The sequence below is a fragment of the Dendrobates tinctorius genome, unplaced genomic scaffold (assembly GCF_039654945.1).
Source record: "Dendrobates tinctorius isolate UK_male_01 unplaced genomic scaffold, ASM3965494v1 ptg000232l, whole genome shotgun sequence".
Classification (NCBI taxonomy): domain Eukaryota; kingdom Metazoa; phylum Chordata; class Amphibia; order Anura; family Dendrobatidae; genus Dendrobates; species Dendrobates tinctorius.
Window position 1 is genome coordinate 2473830 of NW_027361899.1, and position 16091 is coordinate 2489920.

A 16091-nucleotide genomic window follows, 5' to 3' on the forward strand; every position below is an offset into this window, starting at 1 on the left:
GCGGCTCTATAGTAATATTGTATGGGGTGCTGGTAATAGTCGGGGTGCGCGGCTCTATAGTAATGTATGGGGGTGCTGGTAATAGATGGGGTGTGCGGCTCTATAGTAATATTGTATGGGGTGCTGGTAATAGACGAGGTGCACTGCTCTATAGTAATGTATGGGGGTGCTGGTAATAGACGGGGTGCGCGGCTCTATAGTAATGTATGGGGTGCTGGTAATAGACGGGGTGCGCGGCTCTATAGTAATGTATGGGGGTGCTGGTAATAGACGGGGTGCGCGGCTCTATAGTAATGTATGGGGGGTGCTGGTAATAGATGGGGTGTGCGGCTCTATAGTAATATTGTATGGGGGTGCTGGTAATAGATGGGGTGCGCGGCTCTATAGTAATATTGTATGGGGGTGCTGGTAATAGACGGGGTGCGTGGCTCTATAGTAATATTGTATGGGGGTGCTGGTAATAGACGGGGTGCGTGGCTCTATAGTAATATTGTATGGGGGTGCTGGTAATAGACGGGGTGCGCGGCTCAATAGTAATATTGTATGAGGGTGCTGGTAATAGACGGGGTGCGTGGCTCTATAGTAATATTGTATGGGGGTGCTGGTAATAGACGGGGTGCGCGGCTCTATAGTAATATTGTATGGGGTGCTGGTAATAGACGGGGTGCGCGGCTCTATAGTAATGTATGGGGTGCTGGTAATAGACGGGGTGCGCGGCTCTATAGTAATATTGTATGGGGTGCTGGTAATAGACGAGGTGCGCGGCTCTATAGTAATATTGTATGGGGTGCTGGTAATAGACGGGGTGCGCGGCTCTATAGTAATATTGTATGGGGGTGCTGGTAATAGACGAGGTGCGTGGCTCTATAGTAATATTGTATGGGGGTGCTGGTAATAGACGGGGTGCGCGGCTCTATAGTAATATTGTATGGGGGTGCTGGTAATAGACGGGGTGCGTGGCTCTATAGTAATATTGTATGGGGGTGCTGGTAATAGATGGGGTGCGCGGCTCTATAGTAATGTATGGGGGTGCTGGTAATAGACGGGGTGCGTGGCTCTATAGTAATATTGTATGGGGGTGCTGGTAATAGATGGGGTGCGCGGCGCTATAGTAATATTGTATGGGGGTGCTGGTAATAGATGGGGTGCGCGGCTCTATAGTAATATTGTATGGGGGTGCTGGTAATAGACGGGGTGCGCGGCTCTATAGTAATATTGTATGGGGGTGCTGGTAATAGACGGGGTGCGTGGCTCTATAGTAATATTGTATGGGGGTGCTGGTAATAGACGGGGTGCGTGGCTCTATAGTAATATTGTATGGGGGTGCTGGAAATAGACGGGGTGCGCGGCTCTATAGTAATATTGTATGGGGGTGCTGGTAATAGACGGGGTGCGTGGCTCTATAGTAATATTGTATGGGGGTGCTGGTAATAGATGGGGTGCGCGGCTCTATAGTAATGTATGGGGGTGCTGGTAATAGACGGGGTGCGCGACTCTATAGTAATATTGAATGGGGTGCTGGTAATAGTCGGGGTGCGCGGCTCTATAGTAATGTATGGGGGTGCTGGTAATAGACGGGGTGCGCGGCTCTATAGTAATATTGTATGGGGGTGCTGGTAATAGATGGGGTGTGCGGCTCTATAGTAATGTATGGGGTGCTGGTAATAGACGGGGTGCGCGGCTCTATAGTAATATTGAATGGGGTGCTGGTAATAGACGGGGTGCGCGGCTCTATAGTAATGTATGGGGGTGCTGGTAATAGACGGGGTGCGCGGCTCTATAGTAATATTGTATGGGGGTGCTGGTAATAGATGGGGTGTGCGGCTCTATAGTAATATTGTATGGGGTGCTGGTAATAGTCGGGGTGCGCGGCTCTATAGTAATATTGTATGGGGGTGCTGGTAATAGATGGGGTGTGCGGCTCTATAGTAATATTGTATGGGGGTGCTGGTAATAGACGGGATGCGCGGCTCTATAGTAATGTATGGGGGTGCTGGTAATAGATGGGGTGCGCGGCTCTATAGTAATATTGTATGGGGGTAATGGTAATAGACGGGGTGTGCGGCTCTATAGTAATATTGTATGGGGTGCTGGTAATAGTCGGGGTGCGCGGCTCTATAGTAATGTATGGGGGTGCTGGTAATAGACGGGGTGCGCGGCTCTATAGTAATATTGTATGGGGTGCTGGTAATAGTCGGGGTGCGCGGCTCTATAGTAATGTATGGGGGTGCTGGTAATAGACGGGGTGCGCGGCTCTATAGTAATATTGTATGGGGTGCTGGTAATAGTCGGGGTGCGCGGCTCTATAGTAATATTGTATGGGGGTGCTGGTAATAGACGGGGTGCGTGGCTCTATAGTAATATTGTATGGGGGTGCTGGTAATAGATGGGGTGCACGGCTCTATAGTAATGTATGGGGGTGCTGGTAATAGACTAGGTGCACTGCTCTATAGTAATGTATGGGGGTGCTGGTAATAGATGGGGTGTGCGGCTCTATAGTAATATTGTATGGGGGTGCTGGTAATAGACGAGGTGCGCGGCTCTATAGTAATATTGTATGTGGTGCTTGTAATAGACGGGGTGTGCGGCTCTATAGTAATATTGTATGGGGTGCTGGTAATAGATGGGGTGTGCGGCTCTATAGTAATATTGTATGGGGTGCTGGTAATAGACGAGGTGCGCGGCTCTATAGTAATATTGTATGGGGTGCTGGTAATAGACGGGGTGCGCGGCTCTATAGTAATATTGTATGGGGTGCTGGTAATAGACGGGGTGCGCGGCTCTATAGTAATATTGTATGGGGTGCTGGTAATAGACGAGGTGCGCGGCTCTATAGTAATATTGTATGGGGTGCTGGTAATAGACGGGGTGCGCGGCTCTATAGTAATATTGTATGGGGTGCTGGTAATAGACGAGGTGCGCGGCTCTATAGTAATATTGTATGGGGTGCTGGTAATAGACGGGGTGCGCGGCTCTATAGTAATATTGTATGGGGGTGCTGGTAATAGACGGGGTGCGCGGCTCTATAGTAATATTGTATGGGGTGCTGGTAATAGACGGGGAGCGCGGCTCTATAGTAATATTGTATGGGGTGCTGGTAATAGACGGGGTGTGCGGCTCTATAGTAATATTGTATGGGGGTGCTGGTAATAGACGGGGTGCGCGGATCTATAGTAATATTGTATGGGGTGCTGGTAATAGACGGGGTGCGCAGCTCTATAGTAATATTGTATGGGGGTGCTGGTAATAGATGGGGTGCGCGGCTCTATAGTAATATTGTATGGGGTGCTGGTAATAGACGGGGTGCGCAGCTCTATAGTAATATTGTATGGGGGTGCTGGTAATAGACGAGGTGCGCAGCTCTATAGTAATATTGTATGGGGGTGCTGGTAATAGACGGGGTGCGCAGCTCTATAGTAATATTGTATGGGGGTGCTGGTAATAGACGGGGTGCGCGGCTCTATAGTAATATTGTATGGGGGTGCTGGTAATAGACGAGGTGCGCGGCTCTATAGTAATATTGTATGGGGGTGCTGGTAATAGACGGGGTGCGTGGCTCTATAGTAATATTGTATGGGGGTGCTGGTAATAGACGGGGTGCGTGGCTCTATAGTAATATTGTATGGGGGTGCTGGTAATAGATGGGGTGCGCGGCTCTATAGTAATGTATGGGGGTGCTGGTAATAGACGGGGTGCGTGGCTCTATAGTAATATTGTATGGGGGTGCTGGTAATAGACGGGGGGCGCGGCTCTATAGTAATATTGTATGGGGGTGCTGGTAATAGACAGGGTGCGCGGCTCTCTAGTAATATTGTATGGGGGTGCTGGTAATAGACGAGGTGCGCGGCTCTATAGTAATATTGTATGGGGGTGCTGGTAATAGACGGGGTGCGCGGCTCTATAGTAATATTGTATGGGGGTGCTGGTAATAGACGGGGTGTGTGGCTCTATAGTAATATTGTATGGGGGTGCTGGTAATAGACGGGGTGTGCGGCTCTATAGTAATATTGTATGGGGGTGCTGGTAATAGACGGGGTGTGTGGCTCTATAGTAATATTGTATGGGGGTGCTGGTAATAGACGGGGTGTGCGGCTCTATAGTAATATTGTATGGGGGTGCTGGTAATAGACGAGGTGCGCGGCTCTATAGTAATATTGTATGGGGTGCTGGTAATAGACTGGGTGTGCGGCTCTATAGTAATATTGTATGGGGTGCTGGTAATAGACGGGGTGCACTGCTCTATAGTAATATTGTATGGGGTGCTGGTAATAGACGGGGTGCGCGGCTCTATAGTAATGTATGGGGGTGCTGGTAATAGACGGGTGTACGGCTCTATAGTAATATTGTATGGGGGTGCTGGTAATAGACGAGGTGTGCGGCTCTATAGTAATGTATGGGGGTGCTGGTAATAGACGGGGTGTGCGGCTCTATAGTAATATAGTATGGGGGTGCTGGTAATAGACGGGGTGCGCGGCTCTATAGTAATATTGTATGGGGTGCTGGTAATAGATGGGGTGCGCGGCTCTATAGTAATATTGTATGGGGTGCTGGTAATAGTCGGGGTGCGCGGCTCTATAGTAATGTATGGGGGTGCTGGTAATAGACGGGTGTACGGCTCTTTAGTAATGTATGGGGGTGCTGGTAATAGACGAGGTGTGCGGCTCTATAGTAATGTATGGGGGTGCTGGTAATAGACGGGGTGTGCGGCTCTATAGTAATATAGTATGGGGGTGCTGGTAATAGACGAGGTGCGCGGCTCTATAGTAATATTGTATGGGGTGCTGGTAATAGATGGGGTGCGCGGCTCTATAGTAATATTGTATGGGGTGCTGGTAATAGACGGGGTGTGCGGCTCTATAGTAATATAGTATGAGGGTGCTGGTAATAGACGGGGTGCGCGGCTCTATAGTAATATTGTATGGGGTGCTGGTAATAGATGGGGTGCGCGGCTCTATAGTAATATTGTATGGGGTGCTGGTAATAGACGGGGTGTGCGGCTCTATAGTAATATAGTATGAGGGTGCTGGTAATAGACGGGGTGCGCGGCTCTATAGTAATATTGTATGAGGTGCTGGTAATAGACGGGGTGCGCGGCTCTATAGTAATATTGTATGGGGGTGCTGGTAATAGACGAGGTGCACTGCTCTATAGTAATGTATGGGGGTGCTGGTAATAGACGGGGTGCGCGGCTCTATAGTAATATTGTATGGGGGTGCTGGTAATAGACGGGGTGCGCGGCTCTATAGTAATATTGTATGGGGGTGCTGGTAATAGACGGGGTGTGCGGCTCTATAGTAATATTGTATGGGGTGCTGGTAATAGACGAGGTGCACTGCTCTATAGTAATGTATGGGGGTGCTGGTAATAGATGGGGTGTGCGGCTCTATAGTAATATTGTATGAGGGTGCTGGTAATAGACGGGGTGCGCGGCTCTATAGTAATATTGTATGGGGGTGCTGGTAATAGAACGGGGTGCGTGGCTCTATAGTAATGTATGGGGGTGCTGGTAATAGACGAGGTGCACTGCTCTATAGTAATGTATGGGGGTGCTGGTAATAGATGGGGTGTGCGGCTCTATAGTAATATTGTATGGGGGTGCTGGTAATAGACGGGGTGCGCGGCTCTATAGTAATGTATGGGGGTGCTGGTAATAGATGGGGTGCGCGGCTCTATAGTAATATTGTATGGGGTGCTGGTAATAGACGGGGTGCGTGGCTCTATAGTAATATTGTATGGGGGTGCTGGTAATAGACGGGGTGTGCGGCTCTATAGTAATGTATGGGGGTGCTGGTAATAGACGGGGTGTGCGGCTCTATAGTAATATTGTATTGGGGTTCTGGTAATAGACGGGGTGCGCGGCTCTATAGTAATGTATGGGGGTGCTGGAAATTGACGGGGTGTGCGGCTCTATAGTAATATTGTATGGGGGTGCTGGTAATAGACGGGGTGCGCGGCTCTATAGTAATATTGTATGGGGTGCTGGTAATAGACGAGGTGCGCGGCTCTATAGTAATATTGTATGGGGTGCTGGTAATAGACGGGGTGCGTGGCTCTATAGTAATATTGTATGGGGGTGCTGGTAATAGACGGGGTGCGTGGCTCTATAGTAATATTGTATGGGGGTGCTGGTAATAGACGGGGTGCGTGGCTCTATAGTAATATTGTATGGGGGTGCTGGTAATAGACGGGGTGCGCGGCTCTATAGTAATATTGTATGGGGGTGCTGGTAATAGACGGGGTGTGCGGCTCTATAGTAATATTGTATGGGGTGCTGGTAATATACGGGGTGCGCGGCTCTATAGTAATATTGTATGGGGGTGCTGGTAATAGACGGGGTGCGCGGCTCTATAGTAATATTGTATGGGGTGCTGGTAATAGATGGGGTGTGCGGCTCTATAGTAATATTGTATGGGGTGCTGGTAATAGACGGGGTGCGCGGCTCTATAGTAATATTGTATGGGGGTAATGGTAATAGATGGGGTGCGCGGCTCTATAGTAATATTGTATGGGGGTAATGGTAATAGATGGGGTGCGCGGCTCTATAGTAATATTGTATGGGGGTAATGGTAATAGATGGGGTGCGCGGCTCTATAGTAATATTGTATGGGGTGCTGGTAATAGACGGGGTGCGCTGCTCTATAGTAATATTGTATGGGGTGCTGGTAATAGACGGGGTGCGCGGCTCTATAGTAATATTGTATGTGGTGCTGGTAATAGACGGGGTGCGCGGCTCTATAGTAATATTGTATGGGGGTGCTGGTAATAGACGGGGTGCGCGGCTCTATAGTAATGTATTGGGGTGCTGGTAATAGACGGGGTGCGCGGCTCTGTAGTAATATTGTATGGGGTGCTGGTAATAGACGAGGTGCGCGGCTCTATAGTAATGTATGGGGGTGCTGGTAATAGACGGGGTGCGCGGGTCTATAGTAATGTATTGGGGTGCTGGTAATAGACGGGGTGCGCGGCTCTGTAGTAATATTGTATGGGGTGCTGGTAATAGACGGGGTGCGCGGCTCTATAGTAGTATTGTATGGGGGTGCTGGTAATAGACGAGGTGCGCGGCTCTATAGTAATATTGTATGGGGTGCTGGTAATAGACGGGGTGCGCGGCTCTATAGTAATATTGTATGGGGGTGCTGGTAATAGACGGGCACTTAGGCATAGTAATGTATGGGGGTGCTGGCAATAGACGGGGTGCGCGGCTCTATAGTAATATTGTATGGGGGTGCTGGTAATAGACGAGGTGCGCGGCTCTATAGTAATATTGTATGGGGTGCTGGTAATAGACGGGGTGCGCAGCTCTATAGTAATGTATGGGGGTGCTGGTAATAGATGGGGTGTGCGGCTCTATAGTAATATTGTATGGGGGTGCTGGTAATAGACGGGGTGCGCGGCTCTATAGTAATATTGTATGGGGTGCTGGTAATAGACGAGGTGCACTGCTCTATAGTAATGTATGGGGGTGCTGGTAATAGATGGGGTGTGCGGCTCTATAGTAATATTGTATGAGGGTGCTGGTAATAGACGGGGTGCGCGGCTCTATAGTAATATTGTATGGGGGTGCTGGTAATAGAACGGGGTGCGTGGCTCTATAGTAATGTATGGGGGTGCTGGTAATAGACGAGGTGCACTGCTCTATAGTAATGTATGGGGGTGCTGGTAATAGATGGGGTGTGCGGCTCTATAGTAATATTGTATGGGGGTGCTGGTAATAGACGGGGTGCGCGGCTCTATAGTAATGTATGGGGGTGCTGGTAATAGATGGGGTGCGCGGCTCTATAGTAATATTGTATGGGGTGCTGGTAATAGACGGGGTGCGTGGCTCTATAGTAATATTGTATGGGGGTGCTGGTAATAGACGGGGTGTGCGGCTCTATAGTAATGTATGGGGGTGCTGGTAATAGACGGGGTGTGCGGCTCTATAGTAATATTGTATTGGGGTTCTGGTAATAGACGGGGTGCGCGGCTCTATAGTAATGTATGGGGGTGCTGGAAATTGACGGGGTGTGCGGCTCTATAGTAATATTGTATGGGGGTGCTGGTAATAGACGGGGTGCGCGGCTCTATAGTAATATTGTATGGGGTGCTGGTAATAGACGAGGTGCGCGGCTCTATAGTAATATTGTATGGGGTGCTGGTAATAGACGGGGTGCGTGGCTCTATAGTAATATTGTATGGGGGTGCTGGTAATAGACGGGATGCGTGGCTCTATAGTAATATTGTATGGGGGTGCTGGTAATAGACGGGGTGCGTGGCTCTATAGTAATATTGTATGGGGGTGCTGGTAATAGACGGGGTGCGCGGCTCTATAGTAATATTGTATGGGGGTGCTGGTAATAGACGGGGTGTGCGGCTCTATAGTAATATTGTATGGGGTGCTGGTAATATACGGGGTGCGCGGCTCTATAGTAATATTGTATGGGGGTGCTGGTAATAGACGGGGTGCGCGGCTCTATAGTAATATTGTATGGGGTGCTGGTAATAGATGGGGTGTGCGGCTCTATAGTAATATTGTATGGGGTGCTGGTAATAGACGGGGTGCGCGGCTCTATAGTAATATTGTATGGGGGTAATGGTAATAGATGGGGTGCGCGGCTCTATAGTAATATTGTATGGGGGTAATGGTAATAGATGGGGTGCGCGGCTCTATAGTAATATTGTATGGGGGTAATGGTAATAGATGGGGTGCGCGGCTCTATAGTAATATTGTATGGGGTGCTGGTAATAGACGGGGTGCGCTGCTCTATAGTAATATTGTATGGGGTGCTGGTAATAGACGGGGTGCGCGGCTCTATAGTAATATTGTATGTGGTGCTGGTAATAGACGGGGTGCGCGGCTCTATAGTAATATTGTATGGGGGTGCTGGTAATAGACGGGGTGCGCGGCTCTATAGTAATGTATTGGGGTGCTGGTAATAGACGGGTGCGCGGCTCTGTAGTAATATTGTATGGGGTGCTGGTAATAGACGAGGTGCGCGGCTCTATAGTAATGTATGGGGGTGCTGGTAATAGACGGGGTGCGCGGGTCTATAGTAATGTATTGGGGTGCTGGTAATAGACGGGGTGCGCGGCTCTGTAGTAATATTGTATGGGGTGCTGGTAATAGACGGGGTGCGCGGCTCTATAGTAGTATTGTATGGGGGTGCTGGTAATAGACGAGGTGCGCGGCTCTATAGTAATATTGTATGGGGTGCTGGTAATAGACGGGGTGCGCGGCTCTATAGTAATATTGTATGGGGGTGCTGGTAATAGACGGGCACTTAGGCATAGTAATGTATGGGGGTGCTGGCAATAGACGGGGTGCGCGGCTCTATAGTAATATTGTATGGGGGTGCTGGTAATAGACGAGGTGCGCGGCTCTATAGTAATATTGTATGGGGTGCTGGTAATAGACAGGGTGCGCAGCTCTATAGTAATGTATGGGGGTGCTGGTAATAGATGGGGTGTGCGGCTCTATAGTAATATTGTATGGGGGTGCTGGTAATAGACGGGGTGCGCGGCTCTATAGTAATATTGTATGGGGGTGCTGGTAATAGACGGGGTGCGCGGCTCTATAGTAATGTATTGGGGTGCTGGTAATAGACGGGGTGCGCGGCTCTATAGTAATATTGTGTGGGGTGCTGGTAATAGACGGGGTGCGTGGCTCTATAGTAATATTGTATGGGGGTGCTGGTAATAGATGGGGTGCGCGGCTCTATAGTAATATTGTATTGGGGTGCTGGTAATAGACGGGGTGCGCGGCTCTATTGTAATATTGTATGGGGGTGCTGGTAATAGACGGGGTGTGCGGCTCTATAGTAATATTGTATGGGGTGCTGGTAATAGATGGGGTGCGCGGCTCTACAGTAATATTGTATGGGGTGCTGGTAATAGATGGGGTGCGCGGCTCTATAGTAATATTGTATGGGGTGCTGGTTATAGACGGGGTGCGTGGCTCTATAGTAATATTGTATGGGGTGCTGGTAATAGATGGGGTGCGCGGCTCTATAGTAATATTGTATGGGGTGCTGGTAATAGATGGGGTGCGCGGCTCTATAGTAATATTGTATGGGGGTGCTGGTAATAGACGAGGTGCGCGGCTCTATAGTAATATTGTATGGGGGTGCTGGTAATAGACGGGGTGCGTGGCTCTATAGTAATATTGTATGGGTTGCTGGTAATAGACGGGGTGCGTGGCTCTATAGTAATATTGTATGGGGGTGCTGGTAATAGATGGGGTGCGCGGCTCTATAGTAATATAGTATGGGGTGCTGGTAATAGATGGGGTGCGCGGCTCTATAGTAATATTGTATGGGGTGCTGGTAATAGATGGGGTGCGCGGCTCTATAGTAATATTGTATGGGGTGCTGGTAATAGACGGGGTGCGTGGCTCTATAGTAATATTGTATGGGGTGCTGGTAATAGATGGGGTGCACGGCTCTATAGTAATATTGTATGGGGTGCTGGTAATAGATGGGGTGCGCGGCTCTATAGTAATATTGTATGGGGTGCTGGTAATAGATGGGGTGCGCGGCTCTATAGTAATATTGTATGGGGGTGCTGGTAATAGACGAGGTGCGCGGCTCTATAGTAATATTGTATGGGGGTGCTGGTAATAGACGGGGTGCGTGGCTCTATAGTAATATTGTATGGGTTGCTGGTAATAGACGGGGTGCGTGGCTCTATAGTAATATTGTATGGGGTGCTGGTAATAGATGGGGTGCGCGGCTCTATAGTAATATTGTATGGGGTGCTGGTAATAGATGGGGTGCGCGGCTCTATAGTAATATTGTATGGGGGTGCTGGTAATAGACGAGGTGCGCGGCTCTATAGTAATATTGTATGGGGGTGCTGGTAATAGACGGGGTGCGTGGCTCTATAGTAATATTGTATGGGTTGCTGGTAATAGACGGGGTGCGTGGCTCTATAGTAATATTGTATGGGGGTGCTGGTAATAGATGGGGTGCGCGGCTCTATAGTAATATTGTATTGGGGTGCTGGTAATAGACGGGGTGCGCGGCTCTATAGTAATATTGTATGGGGGTGCTGGTAATAGACGGGGTGTGCGGCTCTATAGTAATATTGTATGGGGGTGCTGGTAATAGATGGGGTGCGTGGCTCTATAGTAATATTGTATGGGGGTGCTGGTAATAGACGGGGTGTGCGGCTCTATAGTAATGTATGGGGGTGCTGGTAATAGACGGCGTGCGCGGCTCTATAGTAATATTGTATGGGGGTGCTGGTAATAGACGGGGTGTGCGGCTCTATAGTAATGTATGGGGGTGCTGGTAATAGACGGGGTGTGCGGCTCTATAGTAATATTGTATGAGGGTGCTGGTAATAGACGGGGTGCGCGGCTCTATAGTAATATTGTATTGGGGTGCTGGTAATAGACGGGGTGCGCGGCTCTATAGTAATATTGTATTGGGGTGCTGGTAATAGACGGGGTGCGCGGCTCTATAGTAATATTGTATGGGGGTGCTGGTAATAGACGAGGTGCGCGGCTCTATAGTAATATTGTATGGGGGTGCTGGTAATAGACGAGGTGCGCGGCTCTATAGTAATATTGTATGGGGGTGCTGGTAATAGACAGGGTGCGCGGCTCTATAGTAATATTGTATGGGGGTGCTGGTAATAGACGGGGTGCGCGGCTCTATAGTAATATTGTATTGGGGTGCTGGTAATAGACGGGCAGTAATGTATGAGGGGCTGTGGTAATATCTGGGTGAGCGTGGATTTGTTGTCGTTATTTTTCCATCCGTGGGATTTCGGGGGGATTTACCGCTTCTTCTCTTGATGTGTCCTCAGTATTCACAGCTCCTGGATGACTTGAGTCGTTCTCACCAAGACTTGGAACTGATTATTAAAGCCAAGAATAAAGAGCAGGAAGCCAAGGTGCATCATCGTCTGTCCATGTTATCATTGACACACACGGGTTGAGCTCCTTTCAGCTCTGCTGGGTGTTGTAGTCCTCACATTGTGACTTTTCTGTATTTTGCAGGAAGAGAAGGAGAAGATGGAGGCGCAGAAGAAAGATGTTCTGCATCACATGAATGATGTCCTGGATAACGAGCTGCAGTGCATCATCTGCTCCGAGCACTTCATAGAGGTGAGGGGCCTTCACCGCCAGGAGGGTTAGAGATGCAACAGGTGCTAATGTGATGTGCATTACCTGATGCTTACTGCCCCCACAGGCGGTCACCCTGAACTGCGCCCACAGCTTCTGCGCTTTCTGCATCCAGGCTTGGAGAAACAGGAAGGAAGAGTGTCCCATCTGCCGGCAGGAGATAAAGTCACTGACGCGCTCCCTCGTCCTTGATAATTGTATTAACCGCATGGTGGACAAGCTGAGCCCCGAAATGAGAGATCGCCGGCTGGCCCTCATCCTAGAGCGCAAAGGTGAGAGGTGGGTGACCCGTATCACAGCTTTCTCTTACTGAACCCCAAGAAACAGCAGAGCAAGAACCGCTGATCTCTGGTGATGAATTGGAGGCATTCTCAGTGATGTCACCGCTGATCTCTAGTGATGGATAGGAGACATTCTCAGTGATGTCACCGCTGATCTCTAATGATGGATAGGAGGCATTCTCAGTGATGTCACCTCTGATCTCTAGTGATGGATAGGAGGCATTCTCAGTGATGTCACCTCTGATCTCTGGTGATGAATAGGAGGCATTCTCAGTGATGTCACCTCTGATCTCTAGTGATGGATAGGAGACATTCTCAGTGATGTCACCGCTGATCTCTAATGATGGATAGGAGGCATTCTCAGTGATGTCACCTCTGATCTCTAGTGATGGATAGGAGGCATTCTCAGTGATGTCACCTCTGATCTCTGGTGATGGATAGGAGGCATTCTCAGTGATGTCACCTCTGATCTCTAGTGACGTATAGGAGACATTCTCAGTGATGTCACCTCTGATCTCTGGTGATGGATAGGAGGCATTCTCAGTGATGTCACCTCTGATCTCTGGTGATGGATAGGAGGCATTCTCAGTGATGTCACCTCTGATCTCTGGTGATGAATAAGAGGCATTCTCAGTGATGTCACCGCTGATCTCTAGTGATGGATAGGAGACATTCTCAGTGATGTCACCGCTGATCTCTAATGATGGATAGGAGGCATTCTCAGTGATGTCACCTCTGATCTCTAGTGATGGATAGGAGGCATTCTCAGTGATGTCACCTCTGATCTCTGGTGATGGATAGGAGGCATTCTCAGTGATGTCACCTCTGATCTCTAGTGACGTATAGGAGACATTCTCAGTGATGTCACCTCTGATCTCTGGTGATGGATAGGAGGCATTCTCAGTGATGTCACCTCTGATCTCTGGTGATGGATAGGAGGCATTCTCAGTGATGTCAACTCTGATCTCTGGTGATGGATAGGAGGCATTCTCAGTGATGTCACCTCTGATCTCTAGTGACGTATAGGAGGCATTCTCAGTGATGTCACCTCTGATCTCTGGTGATGGATAGGAGGCATTCTCAGTGATGTCACCTCTGATCTCTAGTGACGTATAGGAGGCATTCTCAGTGATGTCACCACTGATCTCTGGTGATGGATAGGAGGCATTCTCAGTGATGTCACCTCTGATCTCTAGTGACGTATAGGAGACATTCTCAGTGATGTCACCTCTGATCTCTAGTGACGTATAGGAGACATTCTCAGTGATGTCACCTCTGATCTCTGGTGATGGATAGGAGACATTCTCAGTGATGTCACCTCTGATCTCTAGTGATGGATAGGAGGTATTCTCAGTGATGTCACCTCTGATCTCTAGTGATGGATAGGAGGTATTCTCAGTGATGTCACCTCTGATCTCTAGTGACGTATAGGAGACATTCTCAGTGATGTCACCTCTGATCTCTAGTGACGTATAGGAGACATTCTCAGTGATGTCACCTCTGATCTCTGGTGATGGATAGGAGGTATTCTCAGTGATGTCACCTCTGATCTCTAGTGACGTGTAGGAGACATTCTCAGTGATGTCACCTCTGATCTCTGGTGATGGATAGGAGACATTCTCAGTGATGTCACCTCTGATCTCTAGTGATGGATAGGAGACATTCTCAGTGATGTCACCTCTGATCTCTAGTGATGGATAGGAGGTATTCTCAGTGATGTCACCTCTGATCTCTAGTGATGAATAGGAGGTATTCTCAGTGATGTCACCGCTGATCTCTGGTGATGGATGGGAGACATCTTCAGTGATGTCACCGCTGATCTCTGGTGAAGGATAGGAGGCATTCTCAGTGATGTCACCTCTGATCTCTAGTGATGGATAGGAGGCATTCTCAGTGATGTCACCTCTGATCTCTGGTGATGGATAGGAGACATTCTCCGTGATGTCACCGCTGATCTCTAGTGATGGATAGGAGGCATTCTCAGTGATGTCACCGCTGATCTCTAGTCATGGATAGGAGGCATTCTCAGTGATGTCACCTCTGATCTCTGGTGATGGATAGGAGGCATTCTCAGATATATCACCGCTGATCTCTGGTGATGGATAGGAGGCATTCTCAGTGATGGCACCGCTGATCTCTAGTAATGGATAGGAGGCATTCTCAGTGATGTCACCTCTGATCTCTAGTGATGGATTGGAGGCATTCGCAGTGATATCACCGCTGATCACTGGTGATGGATAGGAGGCATTCTCAGTGATGTCACCGCTGATCTCTAGTGATGGATAGGAGGCATTCTCAGTGATGTCACCGCTGATCTCTAGGGAACAATAGGAGGCATTCTCAGTGATGTCACCGCTGATCTCTGGTGATGGATAGGAGACATTCTCAGTGATGTCACCACTGATCTCTAGTGATGGATAGGAGGAATTCTCAGTGATGTCACCTCTGATCTCTGGTGATGGATAGGAGGCATTCTCAGTGATTTCTCCTCTGATCTCTGGTGATGGATAGGAGGCATTCTCAGTGATGTCACCTCTGATCTCTAGTGATGGATAGGAGGCATTCTCAGTGATGTCACCTCTGATCTCTGGTGATGGATAGGAGACATTCTCAGTGATGTCACCTCTGATCTCTAGTGATGGATAGGAGGCATTCTCAGTGATGTCACCTCTGATCTCTGGTGATGGATAGGAGGCATTCTCAGTGATGTCACCTCTGATCTCTGGTGATGGATAGGAGGCATTCTCAGTGATGTCACCTCTGATCTCTAGTGACGTATAGGAGACATTCTCAGTGATGTCACCTCTGATCTCTGGTGATGGATAGGAGGCATTCTCAGTGATCTCACCTCTGATCTCTGGTGATGGATAGGAGGCATTCTCAGTGATGTCACCTCTGATCTCTAGTGACGTATAGGAGGCATTCTCAGTGATGTCACCTCTGATCTCTGGTGATGGATAGGAGGCATTCTCAGTGATGTCACCTCTGATCTCTAGTGACGTATAGTAGGCATTCTCAGTGATGTCACCACTGATCTCTGGTGATGGATAGGAGGCATTCTCAGTGATGTCACCTCTGATCTCTAGTGACGTATAGGATACATTCTCAGTGATGTCACCTCTGATCTCTGGTGATGGATAGGAGACATTCTCAGTGATGTCACCTCTGATCTCTAGTGATGGATAGGAGGTATTCTCAGTGATGTCACCTCTGATCTCTAGTGATGGATAGGAGGTATTCTCAGTGATGTCACCTCTGATCTCTAGTGACGTATAGGAGACATTCTCAGTGATGTCACCTCTGATCTCTGGTGATGGATAGGAGGTATTCTCAGTGATGTCACCTCTGATCTCTAGTCACGTATAGGAGACATTCTCAGTGATGTCACCTCAGATCTCTGGTGATGGATAGGAGACATTCTCAGTGATGTCACCTCTGATCTCTAGTGATGGATAGGAGACATTCTCAGTGATGTCACCTCTGATCTCTAGTGATGGATAGGAGGTATTCTCAGTGATGTCACCTCTGATCTCTAGTGATGGATAGGAGGTATTCTCAGTGATGTCACCGCTGATCTCTGGTGAAGGATAGGAGGCATTCTCAGTGATGTCACCTCTGATCTCTAGTGATGGATAGGAGGCATTCTCAGTGATGTCACCTCTGATCTCTGGTGATGGATAGGAGACATTCTCCGTGATGTCACC

General features: G+C 48.8%; 1 protein-coding gene across 2 annotated transcripts in view; it reads left to right on the forward strand.

The window, feature by feature from the left end:
- The window catches only part of RNF8 (ring finger protein 8), an 80599-nt gene that overhangs the window by 17785 nt on the left and 46723 nt on the right, over nt 1-16091 (forward strand). The window contains exons 5-7 of one of the 2 annotated variants that reach the window (XM_073556251.1): nt 11788-11874; nt 11981-12088; nt 12174-12378. In XM_073556251.1, coding sequence (XP_073412352.1) covers nt 11788-11874; nt 11981-12088; nt 12174-12378 — 400 coding nt within the window. Of the gene's footprint in view, nt 1-11787; nt 11875-11980; nt 12089-12173; nt 12386-16091 lie in introns of both variants that reach the window. The other variant, XM_073556252.1, reaches the window with a different exon arrangement.